The sequence below is a fragment of the Centruroides sculpturatus genome, unplaced genomic scaffold (assembly GCF_000671375.1).
Source record: "Centruroides sculpturatus isolate CEXI.00-Female unplaced genomic scaffold, Cexi_2.0 scaffold30, whole genome shotgun sequence".
In the NCBI taxonomy this organism is placed as follows: domain Eukaryota; kingdom Metazoa; phylum Arthropoda; class Arachnida; order Scorpiones; family Buthidae; genus Centruroides; species Centruroides sculpturatus.
The window spans coordinates 395973-422414 of NW_019384755.1; the positions used below are offsets into that span (position 1 = coordinate 395973).

Sequence of the window (26442 nt, forward strand, 5' to 3'; positions counted from 1 at the left end):
AGTTATGGCATGAGTATCAAAACACAACTCAAGACCTTCCGCTAAGAGAAGAACGACAAGATATGGATAAGATCATTCCGGTCACTTATAATCCGTATATTGGAAGAATATATGGAGAAATAGCTAAAAAGAACCACATACGTATAGCATACAGAAGATGCGCTTCGATCTTCAACATCCTAACCAACGGAAAAGATCAACCGGACAAGGATAAGCTGTCAGGGGTCTACAGCATACCGATTATAGATCGCAGATGTGATAAAAACCTTCTGTATGTGGGCTCCACCAAGCGATCCTTAGAGGTTAGACTCAAAGAACACGCTGCGGATATTCAGAAACAAAGGAACACGACGACCCTAGCAGTATATGCTTCCGATCCAGATATAGAACCCGAATTTAAGAAAGCAAGAATTATCCGCACCGCACGGCACGTACACCATATCAGATGGCTAGAGGCGGCCAGCATATATTTGGCTAACCTTAAGGATAATCAATGCATCAATTATAAAGAAGAGATTACGTTATCAACAGCGTGGCTAGCGTTTATGAATAGTAATTTATGATAGCCCGTTTGGAGTCGACTGCGCATGACATACAACGACGGAAACGGGAAACGTGCATTCGAACTTACATATTTCGAATTTAAAGTTTTTACGAGCTGCATTTTCCATCAGAGATTCGAAAAAACCTGAAGAAGAACCGGTTAAGGGTTCGAAAACGTTAGTTTTGATTCGTTTTGGATCGTTAAGAGTTAGTAGACACACCGGTAACAGGTTAGAAAGAGGTAATTATATTAATAACAATTTAATTTCAGTGGAGGAGTACATGATACACTACAATAGACACCTCAGTATAGATGTATATATAGATTTAGCCTATCACTAGCAGTCGCAAGAGAGAGTTTACATGAGATATGCACATGGATAAATACCTTATAGAGAAGTTGAGGATACTCTTTGATACTGATCAGATTGATGAATTGATGACTTGATGATTCGGAAGTTTCGATGGAAGATTATTGATATTCGGATTGTTCCAGTAACAGGAGAGTTTTTGGAGGGAAGTATCCGACATGTGTAAGGTATCTAAGAACTCGTGCTTGTAAGGTATCTGAGTGTGGTAAGGTTACCAGATGGAAGGTTTTTGAGAACACTTATGAACTCCAGAGAGGGCAAACTTTCAATGACAACAGACCCTTTTTTCGACAGACGAACTCTCACACTAGAAATTGAGTTGATGATGACTGCCTTGCTTGTCATCCTTTTTTTTTTATTATGGGGCTTCTCTTGGGTTTTTCCCATGACTTCGCTAGAATTTTTAGTACATCAGGGCTAATAGTTAAATGACGGTTAAGCACGCATAACATCATGTTTGCAAAACGGTGAATGCAGATGAAATATATTCAATTCAAAATTAGTTATGGGGGTGGGTTCCCTCATAACAAAGTTTCCATGCGTTAGATATACATGATGTTACGCGTGCTTAACCGTCATTTCAGCACGAGCATAATGTTCTATTTTTATATCTAATGCATGGAAATTTTGTTATGAGGGAACCCACCCCATAACTGATTTTGAATTGCGCATATTTCATCTGCATTCACCATTTTGCTAATAGTTAAAATTTCATTCATGGGTTCTGGGTGACACATTGACTGTCACCTTCAACAAGGAAACAAATCTGTGGGAAACAGTTTTAATTGTCTTTGACTAAAAATTTTTTTTTTCATTTTGTTTCTCTAAAATGTTCCTAAAAGAACAAATGTCAAACAAACAGGTTCTTCACCACGTTCTGCTCTCACAATTTGTAATAATGTTTATTGGTTTTTATGAAGTTTTTTGCTTCAAGTTGCCTAATGTACAGTCATCGAATGGAATGAAAGAAGATTTAATGGACTTGAACATTATTCATATTGATTTTTTTCTAATTGTGAAAATACTTTTTCAGATATATATTAGTGTTATTAAACTTCTGTCTTATTGTTGGAATTAAACTTATAATACCAAAGAACTATAAACTTTTCTGAAGTTTCATTTGACAAGAACTGTAGTATAGTAGTAACAAAAAAGAAACTTTAGGTCATAAATGAGAGAAAATTGATTAGCTTTCCATGTTTTAAAATGATTGGCAAATTGCCTTTGTAACATGATCTTTCAACTTTTACCAAACAAACACTGTTGTCAAACTGTTTTAACAGCTTTGTTTTAACAGTGTAATTTTTAATAAATCAGTTACTGAGAAAAGTAAAAATGTTAAAAAAATTATATTTACTTCATAACTATATAGCAGACAAATTTTTGTATTGATTTTTATTAGTCACTAAATCATAAATAACATTATAAATGTAACAATTCCAAATATATTTCCATCCTGTGAAGTGGATAGCAAATCGCCTTCAGAACTAAACATTCAAACAAGATTTTTACAATCGAAAAAATAAATAATATAATGTGTGTGTGTGTGTGTGTGTGTATATATATATATATATAAATTATACAGTATATTCACATTCCTAATGCAAATTTGATGTTTTCATAATCCATTGTATTCTTCATATTATAATAACCAGGTTAAAATACAATATGGCCATCACCATGTACCTCCAAATAGCAGACACACCTAAATAGCAGACAAACTTCTTGGTCCTGACAGTGTTTGCTATTCAGAGATTTTATACTGTAATAATGAAAAGTTACATCTTAACAACAATACTGGAAACAGTAAGAGAAATGATCTTTACAATCCAGAATCATTAAAAATTCTGTGTCTGAACTTTAGATTTTATAACACCATCATATATATAAGGACCTTGAATAAGTTCTTGCTGTTTTTTTGTGAAAATTAACAATTTATTTTAAAAAAGTTGTAATAAACACGTCACTGAAAGTATTGTCCATCGCTAGCCACTACTTTCTCCCATCATTCTGGCATTGTCATGTTGCAAAATCACTTCGTCGTGTCTCTGCTCATATAGCGGTTGTTTTTCCTTCAATGCTTGGCTCAAACGCATCAATTGTAGTCGATAGCGATCTCCCATGATGGTTTCATTTGGTTTGAGCAGCTTGTAATAAACTACACCTAGCTGATCCTACCAAATGCAGAGCAGAAGCTTCAAACCATGGATATTCGGCCTTGCTGACGATGTTGATGCATGGCCAGGCTTACCCCAAAATTTTCTACACTTAGGGTTATCGTAGTGTATCCATTTTTCGTCACCTGTCATGATACGATGCAGAAAACCTTTCCTTTTCTGCATCGTATCGTTTTCTGCATTTTTCGTCACCTGTCACGATATGATGCAGAAAACCTTTCCTTTTCTGCCGTTGAAACAGCTGTTCACATGTGAAAAGACACCGTTCAACGTCTCTCGGCTTCAACTAGTATGGCACCCAATGTCCTTGCTTTTGAATCATTCCTAATCCTTTTGAACATTTCGAAACTGTTGTGTGATCAACTCCTAATGATTCTGCAAGTTCTAGCTGAACTTGCAGAATCATTAGGAGTCTGACATGAGTCTTCATAAAGTAATGCCTCTAATTCCTCGTTTTCAAACTTTTTTGGTGCATCACATCGTTCTTTATCTTCAACATCAAAATCATTATTTTTGAAGTGTCTAAACCAATCTCTGCATGTTGTTTCCAACAGAGCATGGTCGCCGTAAGTCTTAACAAGAATTCTGTGTGCTTCAGCTGCAGTTTTTTTTTTAATAAAATAGTGCAATAAAATTCCCTGCAAATACTCTTTTTTTTTGGCACGAAACTAGACATGTTTAACACAATGAAAAAAATAAGTTGTTTACACTTCGGTGAAATGACATATACTGAATTTCAAGGTCACTTATTGTACTTCCTTACAGATGCGTCACCATCTAAAAATAAACACACGTGGTTCTGGTAACGCCATCTGTTAAAGAACTGCGAGAACTTATTCAAGGTCCTTACATTATCTAATTTAGCTACTGTAAGGACTGTAAAAAACTTAAACATAGCAATCAGTGCTTCAATAAATCTTACACGAGAAATTTTAAAATTTTGTTAATAACAAACATTCATAAGTAGACAGTTCCTTTTGTTACACCAAAGAAAAATAATTTCAAACTTAGCAAGTAGAAATTCATTTTTTAGTTCTAGGTTAAAAATTTGAAGTTTCAAGACAAAAATAACTCTCAATTACACAACAAATTTTTAAATTCTAACTCATTAAGTAAATTTTCATGAGTCTTTCACAAGAATTTGCTTTCAGATCTGTCATTCTGATTAGAAACTTCATTTCGACTTACTAATTCTATCATTCAGCTCTTTATAGTTGGGAATAATGTTGCATTAATCTTTATTGCTTGTACACACGTATATTTTATTTTTCTATTGACAAACTTCAACCAGAGAATACAAATCTACTTACATTTTTTATTTATTTATTTGTGGTTTTAGGCCCCTTACCGCTCAGAGAGCACAAAGAGGCCAAATCTACTTGCATTATGCAAATTCTCTCAATTTCATATCATAGCAAAATAATGAAATAAAATTTCGTAAAACATTAACATTAATCATATTGTAATCTTAACTTATATACACAAAGTAATATGCTTCCAAAATATTTTGGTTAGAGCATAACTTTTTTGTATTTTTTATTACATTTTATGGTACATGAAATTAAAACAATTTTGGACTTTTTCTATGTTTGAGCATTGAAATAATATTATATTTGAGAATGAAAGTAGATATAATTTAATTACCAAATAAAATATATATAATATTAATTCAATTAGAAATACTGTTTAAAATTCTGAAAAAAATTAATTTTCAGATTTGACTGTATATAAAACTACATGAAAATAGTGCATAGAAAATTCTATATTGTTTTTATTTTAAAAAAGTATTTTGTGCATTTTAAATTATTATATGAAATATTAATTGTTATAAATAATTTATAATAAACTCTGTTTTGTAAATTAAAAATTTGAGGTCTTTCAGTATTCATTATAAACATTATAATTGAAACTGCTTTTTATTTTAATGATATTTTGAAATTTAAATCGTCATGTTCAATTACAGGTGCATTGCATCAGTCACAAAGTGGTTCTCAACCAAGAATAGATGGTATGGAAAGGACAACAAGTTATGGAAGAGAATCAAATGATGAAACTAGCTCTACTGGTAGTGATAAATATGAAAAAGATGTTGTAAGTTTAATTTACATGCTTTGAAATATTCAGAGTTTCTGTTAAATGAAATATTTAAAAACAAAAAAATTAACTTTATTCATTATCATAGCGTAGCTTATTTAAAAAAAAAAGACAAAAGTTTTTCATTTATGAATTTAATGCATTCATAACTGAAAAACTTTCATCTTTTTTTTTTAAAAAAAATAACTCTATACTCAACCCTAATCCAGGTTAAGTAAATGGATTAGGGTCTTGGAACTTTTTAGCCTCCATAAGTCAGAAAGGATTGGAGAATTATTTTTCCGTGTACTGGTTAATAGTGCAAACAAGTAAAGACTGATTATCTGACTTCATCGTTTTTAATAATTTTTTAAAATTATTTTAATGCATTCATAACTGAAAAACTTTCATCTTTTTTTTTTTAAAAAAATAACTCTATACTCAACCCTAATCCAGGTTAAGTAAATGGATTAGGGTCTTGGAACTTTTTAGCCTCCATAAGTCAGAAAGGATTGGAGAATTATTTTTCCGTGTACTGGTTAATAGTGCAAACAAGTAAAGAACTATATTACTATCAGAACTACTGTGAGTTACAATAATTTTCATGTCTTTCAAATAAAGTTAAATATCATTTTCAGCCAATTTCATTATTCTGCTAGTACTTTATTATAACAATCTTTAGAAAAGTTACAATGTCATTTTGTAATTTAAAATGACTTTAATTGCTCAGACAATATATTGTTATATCTATCTTTTATGGAGATTCAATCTTAATGGTAAAACAAAAGAATTCAAGTTGAGAATGGGTTGAAAAATCTGTGCAGATGGTTTAAATTTGTCAATATTCATTTTAAAAGACTTTCATTTCTACATAATAATAATAATGTAAATTTTTATACACACATTCAAAAAGAGGTGTCTAAAATGAAATAATTTGCTAATGCTGTTACTTATATTCATTTTGGTAATAAGTGTTGTTCAATTGGTTTTTAATTAAAAATCAACAGATAAAAAATTGTTTTGTTTATACAACAGTGCTGGAGCTGAACAAGAACAGATGGACCATGTGCAACATGGTTTACAACTGTGGTTTAAGCATTTACTTGATTAGAAAATATGCAAACCTACTATTTGAATTGAGCGATTTGTTTTACAATGAGAACTTATTTAAAAATTCTGTGATTAGAGAAAAAAATATTTTATTCTAAAACTTCAAGTTTCTGAAATTCCTTCTTCAATGTAACCTATTGAATCAAGATATTTAATAGATTACACTTAGTTTTTCTATAATTATTTGTTATAGTTATAGAATAACTGATGTTGAACGTGATGTTCTTGAAGATTTGCTTGATTCTATATTTAAAAATGCATAATCATTAGAACATTCATTAGTTTGAATGTTCCTAAAAATTTTAATGTGCTAGAAAATAAAATAGATTAGGGAATTTTTATTTTACTTGTTTAATATATTATTTTTTTCTAAATGTAGATTTAATGTTTAGATTAAATTTTTAAATAAGTTGATGTTACAAATTTAAATTATTTTAATACATTTCTTAAATTATATTTGATTGGATCTTTAAAATAATTAGTAATTTTTAATATTTAAAAAGAATTTGTTTTACATTATTTTTACTATTTGCAAAATGCATACAAAAATATTTCAAAGTTTTAGTGTGTGTGTGTTTTTTTTTTATTATTAAAAACAAATTTAACAAAAACTGTATTCTAATTTTAAATAACAGGCAATATTAAATCATTGTTTTGATGACATTGAGAGGTTTATTGCTCGACTACAGCATGCAGCAGCAGCTTTTAAAGAATTAGAAAGAAGAAGAAAAAGTCGCAAAAACAAGAAAAAAGACATGGGAGGTATGTGATTTTAAAAAATGTTTAGATTTGTAACATTTTACAAATAGTTTATATTATGAAATTAAAATATATAACTAAATAATACTATCAATTTGTATTTAGATGGTATGTTAAGTATGAGAGCAAAACCACCTCCAGAAAGACATTTTGTTGATATTCTTCAAAAATTCAAGCTGTCATTCAATTTATTAGTGAGTATAAAGCAATATCAATATTTTTAACATAGTAATAATCCTTATGATGTATTATATTTATTATTTTTCAGGCTAAGCTGAAGAGCCATATTCATGATCCTAATGCCCCAGAACTTGTTCATTTTTTATTTACTCCTCTTGCACTTATTGTTGATGCTGCAAAAGATTCAAATTACAGTTCAAATTTACCAGCAAGAGTTGTTACACCTTTACTAACAAGAGAAGCAGTCGACCTCTTAATGAATTGTTGTACATCTAAAGAAACAGATCTCTGGAATAGTCTTGGTGATGCTTGGCTCATACCAAGGTTAGTATGAAAACTGTTTAGATATTTGTAATAGCAGGAAAATATGTATAGGCAAATTTATGATTATACATCAATGGAAATTTTTAATCATGAAAAGTAAATTTTAAACAATGTATCCTGGGGACCTATTCTGAGCTCTTCCAATAGCTCAACAAAAGCAGTAAACGGGACATACGATAAGTCTCCTTAGCCAAAAGCAGTTAACAAATCTTAGACAAATTGCTATTCTCTGATCCATGTTAAGTAGATTTTGCTACAGGTAATTGGTTGAGATGCATCTGGATTCCATGCTATTAATAGCTATTATGCTTTAACCAATCACAATTTAGTTAACATTGTCTTTTTGTTGCTTGACTGAAACTTACCGTTTTCAAGTAAAGCATGTTTTTAGTTTTATTGTATACCAGCATTAGCCAAATTTTTTTTCTTCTGTTAAAATCCATCAAAGAAGGGACAACACAATCAGTGAACTAAGAGTTGTCAGTTTGAGATATTAGTTGAAACACTTCAGCTCTAGCTTTTTCTGTAATTCATTGCATAAATGTAATAGTAATAACTTTGGAAGATAAAGATCTTTAAAGTGTGTATCATTCAGCTGAAAAGCATTATGTTGAAGACGAAACTGAGATTAATGTTGTTGTATGCTAGTTTTCTCTCATGGAGTAATATCATTACACCTAAAGTTGCCAAGTTTTTTTTTACTTTTGTTGCATTTCTAACGGCACCTTGAGAGTGATTGATAAGAAAAGTTTAGTTACTGCACATAGCTATCAAAAACAAAACATACAACACAGAATAGCATTTTCACAGTTGATTAAACACCAATCACCCAATCATGTGGTTCCATTTGAAACTGGTTTTTATCATATTCTTTAGCTTAACAATAAAGCTCGGAATAGGTCTCTGGGACTGCTTTAAAATAAGATTTGAAGGTCACCTGCTATTTTCAATTGCAAGCTATTACTGAAGTCATAAAAATAAGTATTTTTATACTTTTCATGTAAATAGTCTTAAAAATTGAAGTTAAAGTATATTTTTAAATAAATTGTGTTTTATAATATCGAATTTTTTCGAAAATATATCTAAAATCATTAATGTTGAAATAAAACAGCAATTAAACGTAAATATTCAATATTGACTTTTGTACCAGATTTCAAAACACTTACACTGCTTTATCTAAGTCTAATTCAATGAGTTATCAGAATAGTTAAAGATCAATAACAAATGAGGAACAAAGATGCGATTAAATCTCATTGCAACAAAATGATTTAAAACCATAGAAGATGGTCTTTCAATTGATAGTTTACGAAAAATAATATTAAATTTTTTAAAAGTTATTTATATCCGAAATAGTCTTTACCTCCTATTCATATAAATGGATATTCAAATTATCTTCAGTTGTAGTCCGAATATAAAATCATTTTATTGATATTTTTCTACATAGATGATTATTGACCATTAATTTTACGTATTCAACAAACCTTAACAACTCCATTTTTTAAGTTTTTAATTCGCAAGAATATAACAATGGTATGGTAATCTTTTGCCAATTTTCATAGTTGTAATCTGTGAGAGATAGCAAATATAAATTTTTCTTTTTTCATAAAAATTTGTTAGAGAAGTTATTGCACAAAAGAGAATTTGAGCTGGAAACCGATGTAAACCCTGAATGCTTATGAACAATTCGCATTGTTTACAACTTTCATTCTGATTAATCCCATTGCAAATGAAGCTTGACCATATAGTTAACATTTTTATATTTGGGCCTTTCCGCCCTGTGAGTACTAAGAAATATTTTTCCGAATCCATCGAGAGTTCGGACAAATTCGCAATATATCAATACAAACCACCGGCTGGTGAGGGACGAGCCCAATATACCCGGTCTTACTTCCTATGAAAAATTCCTGGAATTGCTCGTCCGGACTCGATCTTGGGTTCCCCAAAAGCGGTTAAGGCGTACTTAACCGCCTCGGCCATCCGGTCGTCTATGTAGTTAATTTGTAAATTAATGCTACGCTTAGCAAATCCAATTCAATCTATAAAATCCGATGTTTACCGCATGAATTAAGATGGATATTAATAGACAAAAATGCACTTAGTGAATAATAATAAAAAGAAANCTTTTATAGACAGCTTTATGCCTCATAAAGTATTTTTCTGAGGTCTGTCTTATCAGGTAAATTACTGTACACAGTGTATTCATTAATTTTCATTTTCATGTAGTGGCTCTATGCCTTCATAAAGGACGTACTTTTCCTTTGTTTAAGGGTATTTGGGCAGTTTATTCTCTGTTATATTCTCAAGTAAACAATACATACAAGTATAGTGCAGTATTTTCTGAGGACTCCACACTCGTACTTATTTTTTTAACGCCATTCCCGATAACCCGGCATTTTTCACAAACTCGGCCACCCTTCGGTCCACATTAGGCAGAGTTTTCGAGGCTCTACTGTATCTGGGAATCAATCAGCATAAATTAATTATTTTTCTTTCTTAGTAATTTTTACAAATCAAATTTAAATCATACCTAATTGATCAGTAAAGGATTTGTTGTCTAGAAAGAAATACAGTAGAACCTTGATTATCCGGACTAATTGGGGATGAAGGTAGTCCGGATAAGGAAAAATCCGGATAATCGAAACAAATACTTTAATTTGTCATTTAATGATAATATCGATTCGTTTAATGATAATATCGTTTCTTTTCAATGACATATCGGTAATATTAAAAATAAATACTGTATTTAAATCATGAACAAATTTTCAAGAAACAAATGTTTGTATTGAATTTGGACTACTACTGACCAGCGCTAACAGACTACCTATTGTTTAAAAGGCCTTCTGGTGGCGCAAGAAGACGGATTTTATAAAATAAAAATGCAGTTGAAACTGCATTTTTATGAATAAAAATTTGACAAACTATTTATCGTTTTATGACGAGTAAAATTTTTTCGTCACGTTCACAGCTTTTAAGTAATGCATAAACCTTCGAGGTGCAAGGCCTTTCGAACTGTGAGGCGTAGGCTGTGACCCATGTCATCCATGCCTTACGCTGCCCTTGGTCATAGAAATGATATAATTTGAATATAAATTATTTATAAATACATATGTCAAGTTATATTTTTACTACGACGTAAAATATATTTAAGAGTTTACGACAACTATGCTGGGTATGACGTTGTTGAAACAAAAAAAGTTATGCATTCTATCACATACATAAACAGTGTCGTAATTCGCTAAGTGCAAATCAGCAAATTTGTAAAATTTTTGTTTATTTTGAACAATCCGGATAATCAAAAATCCGGATAATAGAGGTTCTACTGTATACGTATTGACACCTGTATTAAAAATGACAAATTATAACTTATTACTTTTTTTTTCCGATATCAGTAAAAGTAAAATTAATAAAAGTTATGGATCAAAATTGTGACAATGTCCTCTGCTTCAGGTAGTAGGCTACTCCACAAATATATTGTACAAAGGGAAGTAGGTTTCTTTGCATATTTCATGTGTATTCCAGAAAGTGTTCTTGCAGCTTAATGAGTATTGAGAAAGTACTTTGTTTTGTTTTTATAACTGTCTAAAACATTATTATAAAGCTTTTGATTGACTAATTTTGTTATTCTGTAGATTCTCTATACCTCTAACAGAGTCATAAATGAATTTATTTGGAAATGTAAACATTATGAAGCACTTTAAAGTGACAATAAAAAAAACTTTTCAAAAATGCATTTATTTTGCTGTTTGAATATACAGTAGAGCGTCGATTATCCAAATCAATTGGGGACTGGGGTTGTTCGGAAAATCAATATTTCAGATAACCGATTATGTATGAAAAAATATATTAACCTATCCCATGTTGAAATTTTTCTCTGTTGTGTGTCGCTTCGCGTTGAATTTTCGTCGATGTTAAGCCTAACATAAACTTTTTAAAGTAATAATCGTGACTATTGTATCATTGAAAATTATTTCTTTATTTTGTACAAACAAAATAAATATATTGAAAAATATAAAAACAATAAAAAATTATACTTCAGAAGTTAATTTAGTATCAAAAACATAAAATATTTGACAAGCCCAAGACATAGCCAAAGATTGCAGCACCACAGCACTGGCAAAAATTTAAATTTGCCAAATGGAATTCTTTTGGACAATTGACTTTCGGATAATCGACACTCTACTGTATTAACTTCCTGTGGCTGCATGTTTGGTGATATAGGTAGGATGTGCATTTCATTTGCATGCTAACTTTTTAGGTTTTGTCATTTATAAAATTGGGTGTGCATTAGATTTGATGGCACATTAGAATCAAGAAAACATAATGTACTTTTTGATAAATATCAGCTTCAAATTAAATTAATAGTTTATAGTTTATTTAGATTTATAACTTTTACATAAGTTTATGCATAATTTTCACAATAAACAATGAAATAAATAAGGAATTTCTGCATTTGCAGCTCTTGTTGCTATTTTTATTAGTTTTATTGAAATTTTTTGAAGATATCTTTTTATGTATTGAACATTAAGTATAGTTAATCTCCCTAAGTTTTTTTTTCACATGATGTAGTTATGATGAATGAATTTCATTTAGCCATATTTACTATAAAATGAATTGAGAAAATTCAATAAAACTTATTGAATTTTCTCAATTCAATCTTCAATAAAAATTTAATATTTATTTCTATATACACCAAGGCTATAAACAAATATTATCTCATGGGTTTCTGGCTCCATATTATTATCTGTATTAAATATTTATTTCAGATAGCCAATTATTTAAATTTAACATAAATGTTCATTTGTGGTAAATTTAAATGATTGGCTACATGAAATAAGCATTTAATACAGATAATACCAAGACATAATAATTAATTTTAAATTACGTTATTCATTATTATAAGTTTTTTATAATTTTTTTTTTTTTTTTTAATGTAGAGATCAATGGAAAGGATATGAAGGAAATTACCATCCTATATTCTCAGATGGTTGGGCACCTGAATATCCATTTTCAGAGGATAGAGAACGAGCTGAAATAACAGCTGCAGCTGCTGCATCTGCTGCTCAGAGATTTAGAAGAGATGAAATTCGGCAAGCTCAAGAAGAGGTAAACGTTACATTTGAAATGATTGTGTTTAAATTTTTAAACTAAGTTTTTATTTTAATTTTATTGAAATTTTATTACTTCAATTAGATAATCTCTATGTATAAAAATGAATTTATTCTTTTATTATTTTAAAGTGGTTAAAAAGTAAAATTAAATTATTAAGAATATTAAGTAATTAACTTGTCATATGACAGATATATGAGGAGGTGGATCCCACCAGTTGCACTAACACAGAAGACAATTGTTAATTATTCTTTTTGCAAGTTTACCTTTATTTGCATGATTGACCTTCTGTTGTGAAGTGTTTTATCAGAGACAGCTCTGAAGAACAAACTTGTCTCATCCATGTTGTTTATATTAGATGAGTCATAATTGCCAACAATTGTTGTGATCCAACTAGTCCAATCTGAGATGTCTTCTTGATTTGTCTTTGCTTTCATGACATGCTAAAAACATCATTGTGGTATGTTCTAAAACAATCAAGCCAGCCATTGCCATATAAATCCTAGTCCTAATTATTATTCTAAATTAAGAAAAGTAACAATTTTAGTTGTAGAAACTAAGCAAGAATAAATTTCCTTAGTTTCATTATGAGATTTATGTTAACAATAATATAATACCAAATAAATTTAATTTTTTAAAGTAGTTTTTAATAAGTTTTCTTTCCACAGGCTGAATTAAGAGAGAGAGAATATCATCGAGTCTCTTCACATGATAGAGACAGTCGATATGGTAGCGAATATTATTACAGCAGTGAGTGTGGAGAACGAGAAAGGTCAGGATCACCTGCTGTTCCTTCAGAACAGATGCCATATCATCAGGGATACGATAATCGACAATATGATTCACGTCGTATAGAAATACCAAGAAGAGATGTGTATGCTGAAAGGTGTGTATATGTAACTGTATGTACTGTCCAAACTTCTAATAATTTTAAATATCTTTTTGTGTAAGAGCTTATAAATATTGATACTAATAATAATTAATATAAAATCTCCTTAAAATTTTAACTTTATTCTTTTTAATTTGATTTAGAAAATGTTTTTAAAGAGAAGACATTCGTTGTATTTTATTTATTTATTGATCTTATAGAATCACTATCACTAATTTTCATGTTCATTTTAATCTGTCAGTATGTCTGATTTACTTAATTCATGCATTTAATGTTTTTGTTTAATTAGCCAAATGATTTTTATGGTTAGTATTGTTATTTATTTTATAAGGTGAGAATATTCAATATTTTATGCAAAGAAATTCAATCTAAATGAAACTGTCTTGAAAATTGGAATTTACAAACAATGATTATTAATTTATTAACTGTGTGAGAAGCCAGGGGTTAGAGAGTAAACCTCTAAACCCCTTTGATCAGTGTTGTATTGGTAAAACCTGCTCATGTTGTCACTGTATGGCTAGGAGGGTGATAATTGAAGTGGGGAGGTCACAGATAAGTTGATAGGGTGACTTGTTTAAACAAATGGAGTTAATGCCAGTTTAACTAGACAATAACTTTAATAGGAAAATGAAGCGCTGTACAAAAACTAGCTATGATTACAATTATATGTATAAATAAATAAAAACAAGAACTTATACTGGAATGAATAAATAATATAATTAAAATAAACCTTTAACTATCCAGCAATAAAAAAATGTTTAATAAAAACGTTTTCAACCGTTTTTAAACGGCCATCTTCAGTTGAACCAATATTAAAAAAGAACACTAAAAAATTATGCATGAAATACAAATTAAACAGAAACCGAAATGCGCATGCGTAATTCATCGGACTTGCGTCTTCTGAAAATCTATAAATAACTTGCAAATAACATAAAAATTATAAAGCCGCCAAAAAAAGAGTAGTTCTTAATTATTTTCCTTTTTTAAACAAAATGATTAGGAGAGTGGCGAACAGTAATAATCTACAAATAGTATATCGGCGTAATCCGACGATCTACAGAATGTTAAGAAACGATAAGAGAAAGGAAAAGCAAAATAATTTACCCGGAGTTTATTCTATACCTATAAAGGATCAGCGGTTCAACTCAGACCTTGTTTACGTGGGTGCTACCATGCGGCAGTTAAAACAAAGACTCAAGGAACATAAATACTCTGTGAGTAAGAACATAGATGCCACAGTGCTCACAGCATTTGCCAAACAGCAAGAGGTCGAGGTATATTGGGATCAAGCCTCGATCATTAGAGCCGCGAATTCCAGACAGGCATTGAAACACCTTGAAAAGTTAGAGATACACAAGGCACACATAAATAAGGGATGCATTAATCATAGAGATGCAGAAGGGTTATCTTATGCCTAGAAATCCTTTTACAATAATGCAGACTAACACCTTGTAATCAACGTATATTCTCCCCCCTCCCTTTTTTGGCGGCTTTATTATTTTTATGTTATTTGCAAGTTATTTATAGATTTTCAGAAGACGCAAGTCTGATGAATTACGTATGCGCATTTCGGTTTCTGTTTAATTTGTATTTCATGCGTTCTTTTTTAGTGTTCTTTTTTAATATTGGTTCAACTGAAGATGGCCATTTAAAAATGGTTGAAAACATTTTTATTAAACATTTTTTTATTGCTGGATAGTTAAAGGTTTATTTTAGTTATATTATATGTATAGCATATAGCGCACACATCTCTATATGATCTGATATCTATGGGATATATATTGCCTCTAACTTAAGATTTAAGTCAACCGAGAGAGAGAGAGTTTACAAATGGAAGTACAATTATAAGTACAATACGTTGTGAAGATAACTTGATGTTTCTGGATCCTGTTCATGTGATGTTGGAAAGACAATCATGAATCTAGTCAAGAATCGGTGGTCCTTACGTCATCAGGGAGCTGGCAGGTAGAACTTCGTCTATGCTCCTAGTATGTCTGTCCCAACAATTGAGTTAGTCCTTTTTATTCTCCCTGAGCATGGGAATCGAATCAGGTGATTTTGATTTAATGTGGTCTAAGGCGAAGATGTGTCATTCCATCGGCTGGAGTGGGCCAGATTGTTGATACTTTCATGCCAGGTGTTTTGACTCTTTTTACCATATAAGGCAACAAATTTGAAGTTCCAATTAAATTATGAGGTAAGAAAAGTCACAACACCATTGAGGTGTTGTGACTTTTCTTACCTCATAATTTAATGAATTTTGACATTTTTCCCCATTAATAACCATATGTTTAGCTTTATTCTCTACACTTGTTCAAAACATCGTTATAAATTGTCGATTTGTATGGTTATTTGATAATTTTTATCTCTTGGTCAGAGAAATAGAAAGGCCAGGTGATGGGAAAAGAAAGTGGGTTTTTCCACTTCACAATTAACTGCGTATTAATTTTTAATCCCTTAATTTAGCTAATTAACCAGTCCAGAATCTCACAATTGCATTATTTGAATTTCTTAAGTAATATATTTATTAAGTTTAGTTGGATATTTACTATAAATTCTTACTATGTCAAAGTTGTTTGTAGAATTTAAAATTTGTAGGTTTATTATTAAAGCATCCATTTAATATATATTCATAATTAACACAGGGGAGCGTCACCATCTCCTCTTTTAGGAAGAGAATATCATGATAGAGATGCTCGCTCAGAATTAAGTGCTGATTCTGACCAAGTTCCATCACATCTTGATCCATACCGGCAATATGATAGACATCAGCAGTGGTTAGATGACTTAAGAATGCAAGGAGCAAAGATTGTGCAAGTAATGTATCCAAGAACAGCTAATAATGATAAAGAATTAACAATTGTTAGAGGAGAATGCTTGGAGGTAAATGCAATCAATATTTTAAAATAGCATAATGAATTTTTTATTAATTTTAGTAGACTTTTAGTTTGTAAAAATATACTGTTTAAATATTTCCAAATATTTATTTCATAAAATGAAAATATTGTTTTTATATAGAAGAAATTTATAGAAGAATGTTTCACATTTGTACATTTGCTAAATGGAAACATTCTAAGTTTTTGTTATACAAAGGAAATTTTTCAAACATCTTAAATTAATTTTAATACTTTAATTCTTTTTATTTCAAAGATTAAATTATTAAATTAAATTATGTTAAGATTAAAATTATGTAATGGTTTAAAAATAGTGTTTTTGATAAATTCAAATACAGTAATACCCCGAACTTATGCGATAGGTGGGACCGAGTGGTAACCGCGTAAGTCGGGGTATAATTTTGCATATAAATACATACAAATAATTTTTAATTTGGACCAGAGACTAAAGAAAACAATAATTTAGAAAAAAATGTTTAATAAAATCTTAGATAATACATATGTATAACAAATTAGGCCTATATTATTTTACAATTTTTCACATTTACTTGATTATTACGCCATAATTTTAACATTGTTTCCATCTCAGCGATAATACCGTGACGTTTANTCCTCAAAAATGTGAACTGCCCAATTATATACAACCTTATTAAAAGTAACATTACAGATAATTCAATGTGCCTTGTTTTTCAGTAATAAATTTTAAATTCAAAATTTAATGCATTTTAATATGATATTTTACAATTTACACAAAAAAGATATCGCAGGTATCCGGGAAGATCGGATCTTTAAGGAATAAGTTCATCCCGAAAATTTAGATATAAATGTCGTCAAATCATACACATATAACACAGAATTCATATCTTTGTTACAAAAAAAATATTATATGTTAATTATAGTCTGATATATTCGAGAATAATACTAAAATTGCGTATTAACACAAGAAACCAAAAGATCAATTTGTATCATTAAAATTCATATAAAATTCATATAAAGCAATGTTTCTTAACAGTTGTAGTAATATACACAATTGTGAATTTCAAAACACTGCTACACTCCCTCTTGAAAATTGTGTTCAAGATAGAAAAGGTACTGTGCAGAGAGTAGTAGGGAGGGTGCCGACATAATCGTAGAGTTTCCAGTTTATCGCTGGCACTGACAGTATGCAATTAGTCGAGTGAAAATTCTATAGGTTAAGACAGCTTTAAAATTTTATACAGTAGAGCGTCGTTTATCCGAATCAATTGGGGACTGGGGTGGTTCGGATAACCAATTATGTACGAAAAAATATATTAATTTATCCCGTGTTGAAATTTTTCTCCGTTGCGTGTCGCTTCGCGTTGAATTTTCGTCGATGTTAAGCCTAACGGTTATATAAATTTATGAATTATTTTCTGTATATGTTATATGAGGAGTGTCAAAAAGTTTGTTGTATTGGACAGAAAGAAAGAAATTATTGAATTATTGCTAACAGGTTATACCACAAATTTGCCTGTTTCTTTAAGACTATTCATGTCAGTTGTGTGGCTCAGTTTCTTATTAAAGTTTCCAGAGAAATTACAAGTAAACTAAATGTCATAATTGAGAAGTTTGAAAGAACATGCTGTTATCAAATTCATACAGGAGAAAAATGCTATTGCCATCCATGCTGATATGTCTGCAGTCCCAAGGAAACAAATGTCCAACATATATGGGGAAAAAGTGGAAAAGTTATTTTTGAAACTGGTCATTACACCAGAAAGACAGACGTGGAAAAGGCACATCATTGTTGTCAGTGAATCTCTCCAGTTATTCCTCCACTGAAAAAATCACTTCTCTATCACTGTTGAATTATTGTTCAATGGGTCTTTGCATGACAGAAAAGGGAAAAGTCACTTGGGGCAAAATCAGGCAAATATAGTGGTTGCAGCAGAATTTTGCATCTACATTTGACAATAACTTTGGGATTCACAAGTGCTGCATGTGCAGGTACTGTACATTGTAAGGAAAAGCCAGGCATTTTTGCTGAAAATTACATATATTTTTGTTTTACTTTGTCTTGAAACTTCACCAGGAAATTGAATAATAGTTTCTAGTGATGATCTGTCCTTGGTAAGTAATGAGTCATGACAACCCATCTTGGCAGTCCTAAAAAATGGAGATCATCTCCTTCCCAGCCAAAAGTTGTGCCTTGTTTTTCTTTGGTAATGGTGAATCTATGTTTCCAGTGTTTTCTCTCATTTGATCTCTTGGTCATAGTGATAGACTCAACAATCATCCATGTTGATCAAACTGCAAATCATCATCATTTTTTGGAGCACAGCTGCAACATCTGAGAGGTAGTTCTATCTTGTTTTGAAAGGGTATAAGTAACTGAGAACCCATCTTATTTACTATTTATTTATTTATTACATCATAAATAGGCAATACCAGTTGGCTATTGATCTTCATCCCCTGTTTAACAAAACCCTGACAACAGTAAAAAGAAATAAAAAAACATGTAAAAACTTAACATTTTTTTTAAAAGAGGATACATATAATTGTATAAAAACAATACAGCTAAGAAGATACAAAAAATGCATAAAAACACTATATGCAAAAAAATGGCACAAAAACACATGCATACACTATGAACATGTTAAAAGACAAAAAACTGACAAATATAAAAATATGAGCATATAAATAAATACACACAAAACAAATCATTTTGATTTAAAGGGTTAAAATTGTCATGAATTGAGTAAAAGGCATTTACACAATAATATGTATCTAGGGAATGTTACATGAAAGTTGATTTTCTATTGGAATGACAGCTTGTACCAAGTGTAGCAAATATGAGAGAAATGCATAATATGCACAGTGAAATGACCAGGAAGTTTCACCAAGGTAGAATTATTCTGTCTAATATGATGAACTTGTTGCCTACTCCTTTGTATAATAATAATTTGGAAATTACATTGCCATGTTATTGAACAAATAAAATTATACAAAATTAATTATTTTGAAGCACAAATATTTATACAGGTTTTCCATAATTTTTCCACCATCTGAAGCTTCTTGTAAAACAAGTAGACAAGAAACTTAAAATTCTCTTGATACAGTAGCTAGACTTGTTCATTGAATGGACAAAAATGGTAGTACAGTAGAGCCTCGATTATCCGACCTCCGATTAACTGACCGTCCTAGTCGGCAAATTTCAAATGTCCGCTAGTGATGTGGCACTACAATATTTGGCTATGTCTTGGCTACTTTAATATTATTTTTACGTGCTTTAGCTGGCAACACTCATTCAACCATGAAAGGGAGCCAGTATTTAAACGAGGCTTAATTTTCTAATTTAATACAATAGCGACGATTATTATTTAAAAAAATTTTTGTTAGGCTTAACATCGATGAAAATTCAACGCAAAGTAGGTTAATAGTGATATACTAATTACATGGGATATAATAATATACTACACTAATAATGGATTTTTTCATACTTTTCGGTTATCCGACTTTTCAATTATTCGACCAACCCCAGTCCCCAATTAAGTCAGATAATCGAGGCTCTACTGTACAATATATTTACTTAGATTCTCTACACTGCAGTTGTATGTATGTAGTATCTATTATGTACAAGTTGTTTAGATCATTTTATTTACATTTGATTCTAGTTATGGCTTCATCTTTAAAAAAAATGTAAGAATCAGGTGTATCAAGCATAAACAGCAATCACATTTCTAGAAATTCAAATTAAGTACATATTAAGTTGTTGTACTTTAGTAACATGCAATACATGTAAGGAATGGTCCAGGATATACTGTTGAGTAATTTCTATGTATTTTCAGTTTGTCTGACAAAACTATTAATTTAGGAAGACCTTGAAATTAAGTGTTTCAGAAAATTAGTGGTTGATGTTTTATTATTATTTATTCTTAATAAATATAAAATAATAGTTAAATATACGTTTCAGGTTTTAGATGACAGTAGAAAATGGTGGAAAGCAAGAAATATTCGTGGACAGATTGGTCATGTTCCTCATACAATAGTAACACCATATACAGGAGGTGTTGTTGAAGATGATGTTTTTAATAATCCATTATATGCAACTAGAGGAGGAAGAGATTATTACAGTCCTGTAAGTATTATAAAAATATGAATAGAAAACAGTATAAATTAGTCACATTTTCTCATTAATATATTATTATATTATATATTAGACATGTATTAAAATGCATAATTATTTAGCGAATGATCTCTATCAATGTTTTTATCATCAAAATCTGAAATAATAATAATAAAACAAAAAAAAATGAAATTTCTAAATTGTCTTAAATTTAAAAGGAATAAAATTTGTTCAATTTGATACATAGATGACTGTTCTGCCAAAAATATGGATGTGAATTTCTATGTAATAATATTTCTAATTTGTTTCAATCTCTGTAATTCATAAAGAAAATAAACTCTGTGAATAAGAAATTTAAATTTTTTGAATAAATAAGAAAGTAGACTTTCCTCATTTTTAATTACAGTAGAGCATCGATTATCCGAATCAATTGGGGACTGGGGTTGTTCGGAAAATTGATATTTTGGATAATTGATTATGTACGAAAAAATATATTAACCTATCCCATGTTGAAATTTTTCTCCGTTGCATGTCGCTTCGCGTATAATTTTCGCCGATGTTAAGCCTAACGTAAACTTTTTAAAATAATAATCGTGACTATTGTATCGTTAAAAATTATTTCTTTATATTTACAAACAAAATAAATATATTGAAAAATATAAAAACAATAAAAAATTATACTTCAGATGTTAATTTAGTATCAAAAACGTAAAATATTTGAGTAGCCCAAGACATAGCCAAAGATTGNCCGACTGGAATTATTTCGGATAATTGACTTTCGGATAATCGACGCTCTGCTCTATTGCTATTTATCATATTGATCTTGCCATCAGATGACAACTCATATTACATTTCATCTAAGTAGTAATGATTTATATATTGATTTTTTGCCTTTGCAACTGATTTATTTAAATAGAACTTTGCAAAGTATTTGCATTCATTTCATGTTTTATTTTGTCTAATTATGAATTTTTTTTTTAGGTATTTAAAAATACAAATGTTTGTCAAAAATAAATAAATTCAATTAGTTTAACATTACAAAATATTATTAACCCATTAATGATTTAGGCATTAAAAATTTTAAAATATGTTTAATATTACATCTATGAAAATGAATAAGTTGAATCATTTTTTAAAATTAATTCGTTGCTTACATGAATTTTACATATTAAATGATCTACTTTGTTGAATGTTTAGCAATTGACTAAAAATCTAAACATTTAAATTAAGTTAAATTACTGACAAATGTTTTCGTGAAATTTAATTTGAAAATGTTTTTTAAAAAAATGTAAAAAAAAAAAAGTTATCACATATCCTTGTCTATCTAAAGTTTTCTTTAGAGTGTCATGTTCAATTAAAAAATTCATAAAATTAGATAAGGACAATATCAATATATACAATTTTTCTTATCTTTTCATTTATAAAAATAATATATTTAAATTTATAAACATTGAAAGAATAATGACAGGTGAGTAAATCTTAGGATGAAATCTGAGATTTATTCACCTGTTGATCTCAGAATGAAACTGAAATGAATATATGAAAATAAAAATATCTGTATTAAATGATGCATGTAATTTTTAAAAATTTAATTCAAAAATAGTTTTATTTTGCTAACAAGTAGTTAAACTGATCACAAAAAGCAGTATATTAATTTAGGTTAAAATAATTTTTTTTAGTAAAATTATAATCATAAATTTGTTTACAAGGGTTGTACTACAAAAATCAAAAGGATACATAATATGTCTAGTACTAACAATTATGTTACTCTGCAACATGGAATGAGATCACTTTTAACAGTTGACATGTCATTTCAACATTAGGGAGGAAATTTATTCAGTTGATATTCACCAAAGACTAAAAGATGGGTAGAGAAGTTTACATGAGTATTCATTGCCAGACAATCAGTGAATTAAAGATGGTCAGATATTATAGATCAGTTCTGTAATAGTTACCTGCAGACTGCCTCTAATGAAATCAACAAAGACCAGCTTGATAATCTTATAAGAGGGAATCAAGATGTTGCAATTTCTCTAATTGTCATATTTTGGAATTTAACTCTGTAATGTAAGAGATGGAGTTTGAGATGCTAGCAATAATCAAAGAGCCCAATAGGAGCAATGTGAAAAGAAATTAAAACTCAGTTTTCTCATAGTCTGGGCTTGGTCTTATAAGATCAGATAGATTTGGAGGGCAAATATCATTATTCATTATTATTATTAATTAAATAGTAATTTCAAACAAAAGGAAAAAACATATTCTTAATTATTTTAGTCTTAATATATAAACTTATTTATTCTAGAGTGGTTCTCCAGTTGGAAGAGAGTGCCTTGTTTCTGGACCTGCTCCACGAGAACATTTTCCAAATCAGTCACCTAATCAGATGCCTCCATCAGGAACTGGTGATTGGGTTCGTAGAGAACGGCAAGGGAAGAAAGGTGAATTTCGGTACTTCTGATGCACCATGTTAACCCATCAATCATAGCCCAGACAATCTTTTTTGTCCCATTTGTGTGTGCTTGTGTATGTGTGTGTAAAAAGTTTTGTCTATTGTTTTGTGCTGAACTGTCAATTTTAGTTTTTTTATCTTTTTGTTTTTGTCATGATGTAGTGCAGCTTTTTCTCTGTGCCATGCGTATAACTATTAGTAGTATATGTACAAAATTTTAAAATTTTGTTAAGTAATTTTATTTTGCTCAAAGTTTTTTTTTTGAAAATCAATGTCAAGTATTTTAATTAAAATATGAAACATTGCATCTCAAAATTATTCTAAACAGATTTTATTTCATTGTCAATCTACAAGTATCAAATTTAAAATAATAAATGTTAAAGCACTATTATAATTGTTAGTTGGTTTAATTTTAAATTTAGCAGATGCGAATTAACAATATATTTAAACTATTAAGAATATTTAATTCAACTTAATATTTAGTTTAAGTAGAACCAAATTTAGATTAAAACTTTCATAATCTCCTAATCAAAATATTATTGTAATTTTTAATAAAAATGTTTAAATAATTTATATTTAAAATGAACACTTTTATGAACAGAAAAGGTTGTAAGTGGTATTTGCAATATTTATGTATTTTATGTTGAATTAATAAATTAGATCTTTGTAAATTTTTTGTTTTAGTATTAAATTTTTTTTACTTTTATTTTTAATTGAATTTTTTTTTAATGAAAAATTGGAGAAAACAAATTTTTAAATTCCAAAATTAAAATATTTTTAAATAAACTTTTTTTTCTTAACAATTATTATTGCATTAATTTTATTTAAAAGAATGTTTCTAATATAAATTATCTTTCCTATAAAATCTTGATTTGCATTTTACATTTGCATTCAATCCTAGAAATTAAACATTATGAAACTTGTATCAATTAATTTCTAACTTGTTTAAAGAATTCAGAAATTATATTACAGGAGATTTAAAATTGGTTTTTGAGTAACATATTTGCTTAATAGTTACTGACTTTTAATATAAAAATTAAGTATGAATAACAAATTTTTGATAGAATATTTTTTTTTTAGTAGTAATAATATGCAAAACAGAGTAGTTAGATTTTAAGGTTGATGATTATTCTAAATCTAACATTTATCTGAATTTGTTTTATTCTGTAATAATTTATTCTGTATATGGAAATTGTTCCTGTGTCAAAATGTGATATTTTTTCAATTTAACTAAAATTGGATTTTTTTTTATGTAAGATTNTTTTATCTTTTTGTTTTTGTCATGATGTAGTGCAGCTTTTTCTCTGTGCCATGCGTATAACTATTAGTAGTATATGTACAAAATTTTAAAATTTTGTTAAGTAATTTTATTTTGCTCAAAGTTTTTTTTTGAAAATCAATGTCAAGTATTTTAATTAAAATATGAAACATTGCATCTCAAAATTATTCTAAACAGATTTTATTTCATTGTCAATCTACAAGTATCAAATTTAAAATAATAAATGTTAAAGCACTATTATAATTGTTAGTTGGTTTAATTTTAAATTTAGCAGATGCGAATTAACAATATATTTAAACTATTAAGAATATTTAATTCAACTTAATATTTAGTTTAAGTAGAACCAAATTTAGATTAAAACTTTCATAATCTCCTAATCAAAATATTATTGTAATTTTTAATAAAAATGTTTAAATAATTTATATTTAAAATGAACACTTTTATGAACAGAAAAGGTTGTAAGTGGTATTTGCAATATTTATGTATTTTATGTTGAATTAATAAATTAGATCTTTGTAAATTTTTTGTTTTAGTATTAAATTTTTTTTACTTTTATTTTTAATTGAATTTTTTTTTAATGAAAAATTGGAGAAAACAAATTTTTAAATTCCAAAATTAAAATATTTTTAAATAAACTTTTTTTTCTTAACAATTATTATTGCATTAATTTTATTTAAAAGAATGTTTCTAATATAAATTATCTTTCCTATAAAATCTTGATTTGCATTTTACATTTGCATTCAATCCTAGAAATTAAACATTATGAAACTTGTATCAATTAATTTCTAACTTGTTTAAAGAATTCAGAAATTATATTACAGGAGATTTAAAATTGGTTTTTGAGTAACATATTTGCTTAATAGTTACTGACTTTTAATATAAAAATTAAGTATGAATAACAAATTTTTGATAGAATATTTTTTTTTTAGTAGTAATAATATGCAAAACAGAGTAGTTAGATTTTAAGGTTGATGATTATTCTAAATCTAACATTTATCTGAATTTGTTTTATTCTGTAATAATTTATTCTGTATATGGAAATTGTTCCTGTGTCAAAATGTGATATTTTTTCAATTTAACTAAAATTGGATTTTTTTTTATGTAAGATTNTTTTTTCTTATGTAATCATTGTCATAACAAAAATGGGTTTCATTGGAAATAACACTTACTTTATACATATAATAAAATTTTTTTATTTATTAATAGTGTTTTTTTTAATAACAGAATCACCAAGTGTATCCAGCAGTTTAGAGGAAGCAGCTGTTTCAGGTAAATTTATGTGTTATGTTATTTCTATATTTATTTAACCAATTTTTGTAAGTTAAAATTCTTATTTTTAATATTTACTCTAATTTATATGTTAATAATAATTAATGTTTACAAATTTGGATATAGTTATATTTTAAAAATTTTTTAATTGATTATAATTAATTTACTTATACAACTTAATATTTTTAACCAATTTTTGTTGATCTTTATACTCAAATTTTTGTTATTGTTTTGACTCTTTATAATTTCAAAACTTTCCTTAAATTATCTGTTATACCAATTCTTTTCTTGTGTAAAATTTTTACTTTTTCTTTGTCAATACTACAGTTATTCATTGTACAGTGGTCATAAAAAACAGAGTTCACTCTTCTGTATTTCAAGTCAACAACATGTTCTTTTAATCTTACATCCACTTTCCTTTTAGTTTCTCTTATGTAATATTTTGAGTTTTCACAAGTACAGTACATGGTATATAGTAAACTGCATTTGTTGTGTTGTATAAATTTTCTATTTTACTTTCTTCAAATTTGCTTATTTGTATTCTCTTTTCCAGTTTTTCATAAGTTGGTGCTAATTTTATATTCACTTTATTAATTAAAATTTCTATTTATTTCTTCAAAAAATCCTTTAATATAAGGGAAGGCTATATATATTATATTAACCTCGTTATTTCATTTTTGTTCTCTATTATTAATTTTTCTTTCCCATTTTTGAATGTTACATGATGTAAATCATTAAGTAGTAGATTGTGCATTAGTTAAACCATATTTGATGTTTTTGTGACAAAACACATTTTGAATTACCAGAATTATCATTCATGTGCTTAAGTAAAATGAATCTTAATTGGTTAAATTTAGACCTTTTTTTCATTCTTTATTGTGAATATGAATATTAATTGATATTCAAAATGTTTAAGAAAATATATCTATTAT

The 26442-nt window shown here is 28.5% G+C and overlaps 1 protein-coding gene across 1 annotated transcript in view; it reads left to right on the forward strand.

Moving 5' to 3' along the window:
- Window positions 1-26442, forward strand: part of LOC111628680 (epidermal growth factor receptor kinase substrate 8-like protein 2) — a 44115-nt gene that overhangs the window by 17402 nt on the left and 271 nt on the right. Inside the window, exons 5-14 of the mRNA XM_023372509.1 lie at window positions 5055-5182; window positions 6910-7036; window positions 7139-7227; window positions 7302-7537; window positions 12472-12640; window positions 13312-13529; window positions 16178-16415; window positions 20361-20525; window positions 22816-22951; window positions 25466-25510. Coding sequence (XP_023228277.1) covers window positions 5055-5182; window positions 6910-7036; window positions 7139-7227; window positions 7302-7537; window positions 12472-12640; window positions 13312-13529; window positions 16178-16415; window positions 20361-20525; window positions 22816-22951; window positions 25466-25510 — 1551 coding nt within the window. The remainder of the gene's footprint in view (window positions 1-5054; window positions 5183-6909; window positions 7037-7138; window positions 7228-7301; window positions 7538-12471; window positions 12641-13311; window positions 13530-16177; window positions 16416-20360; window positions 20526-22815; window positions 22952-25465; window positions 25511-26442) is intronic.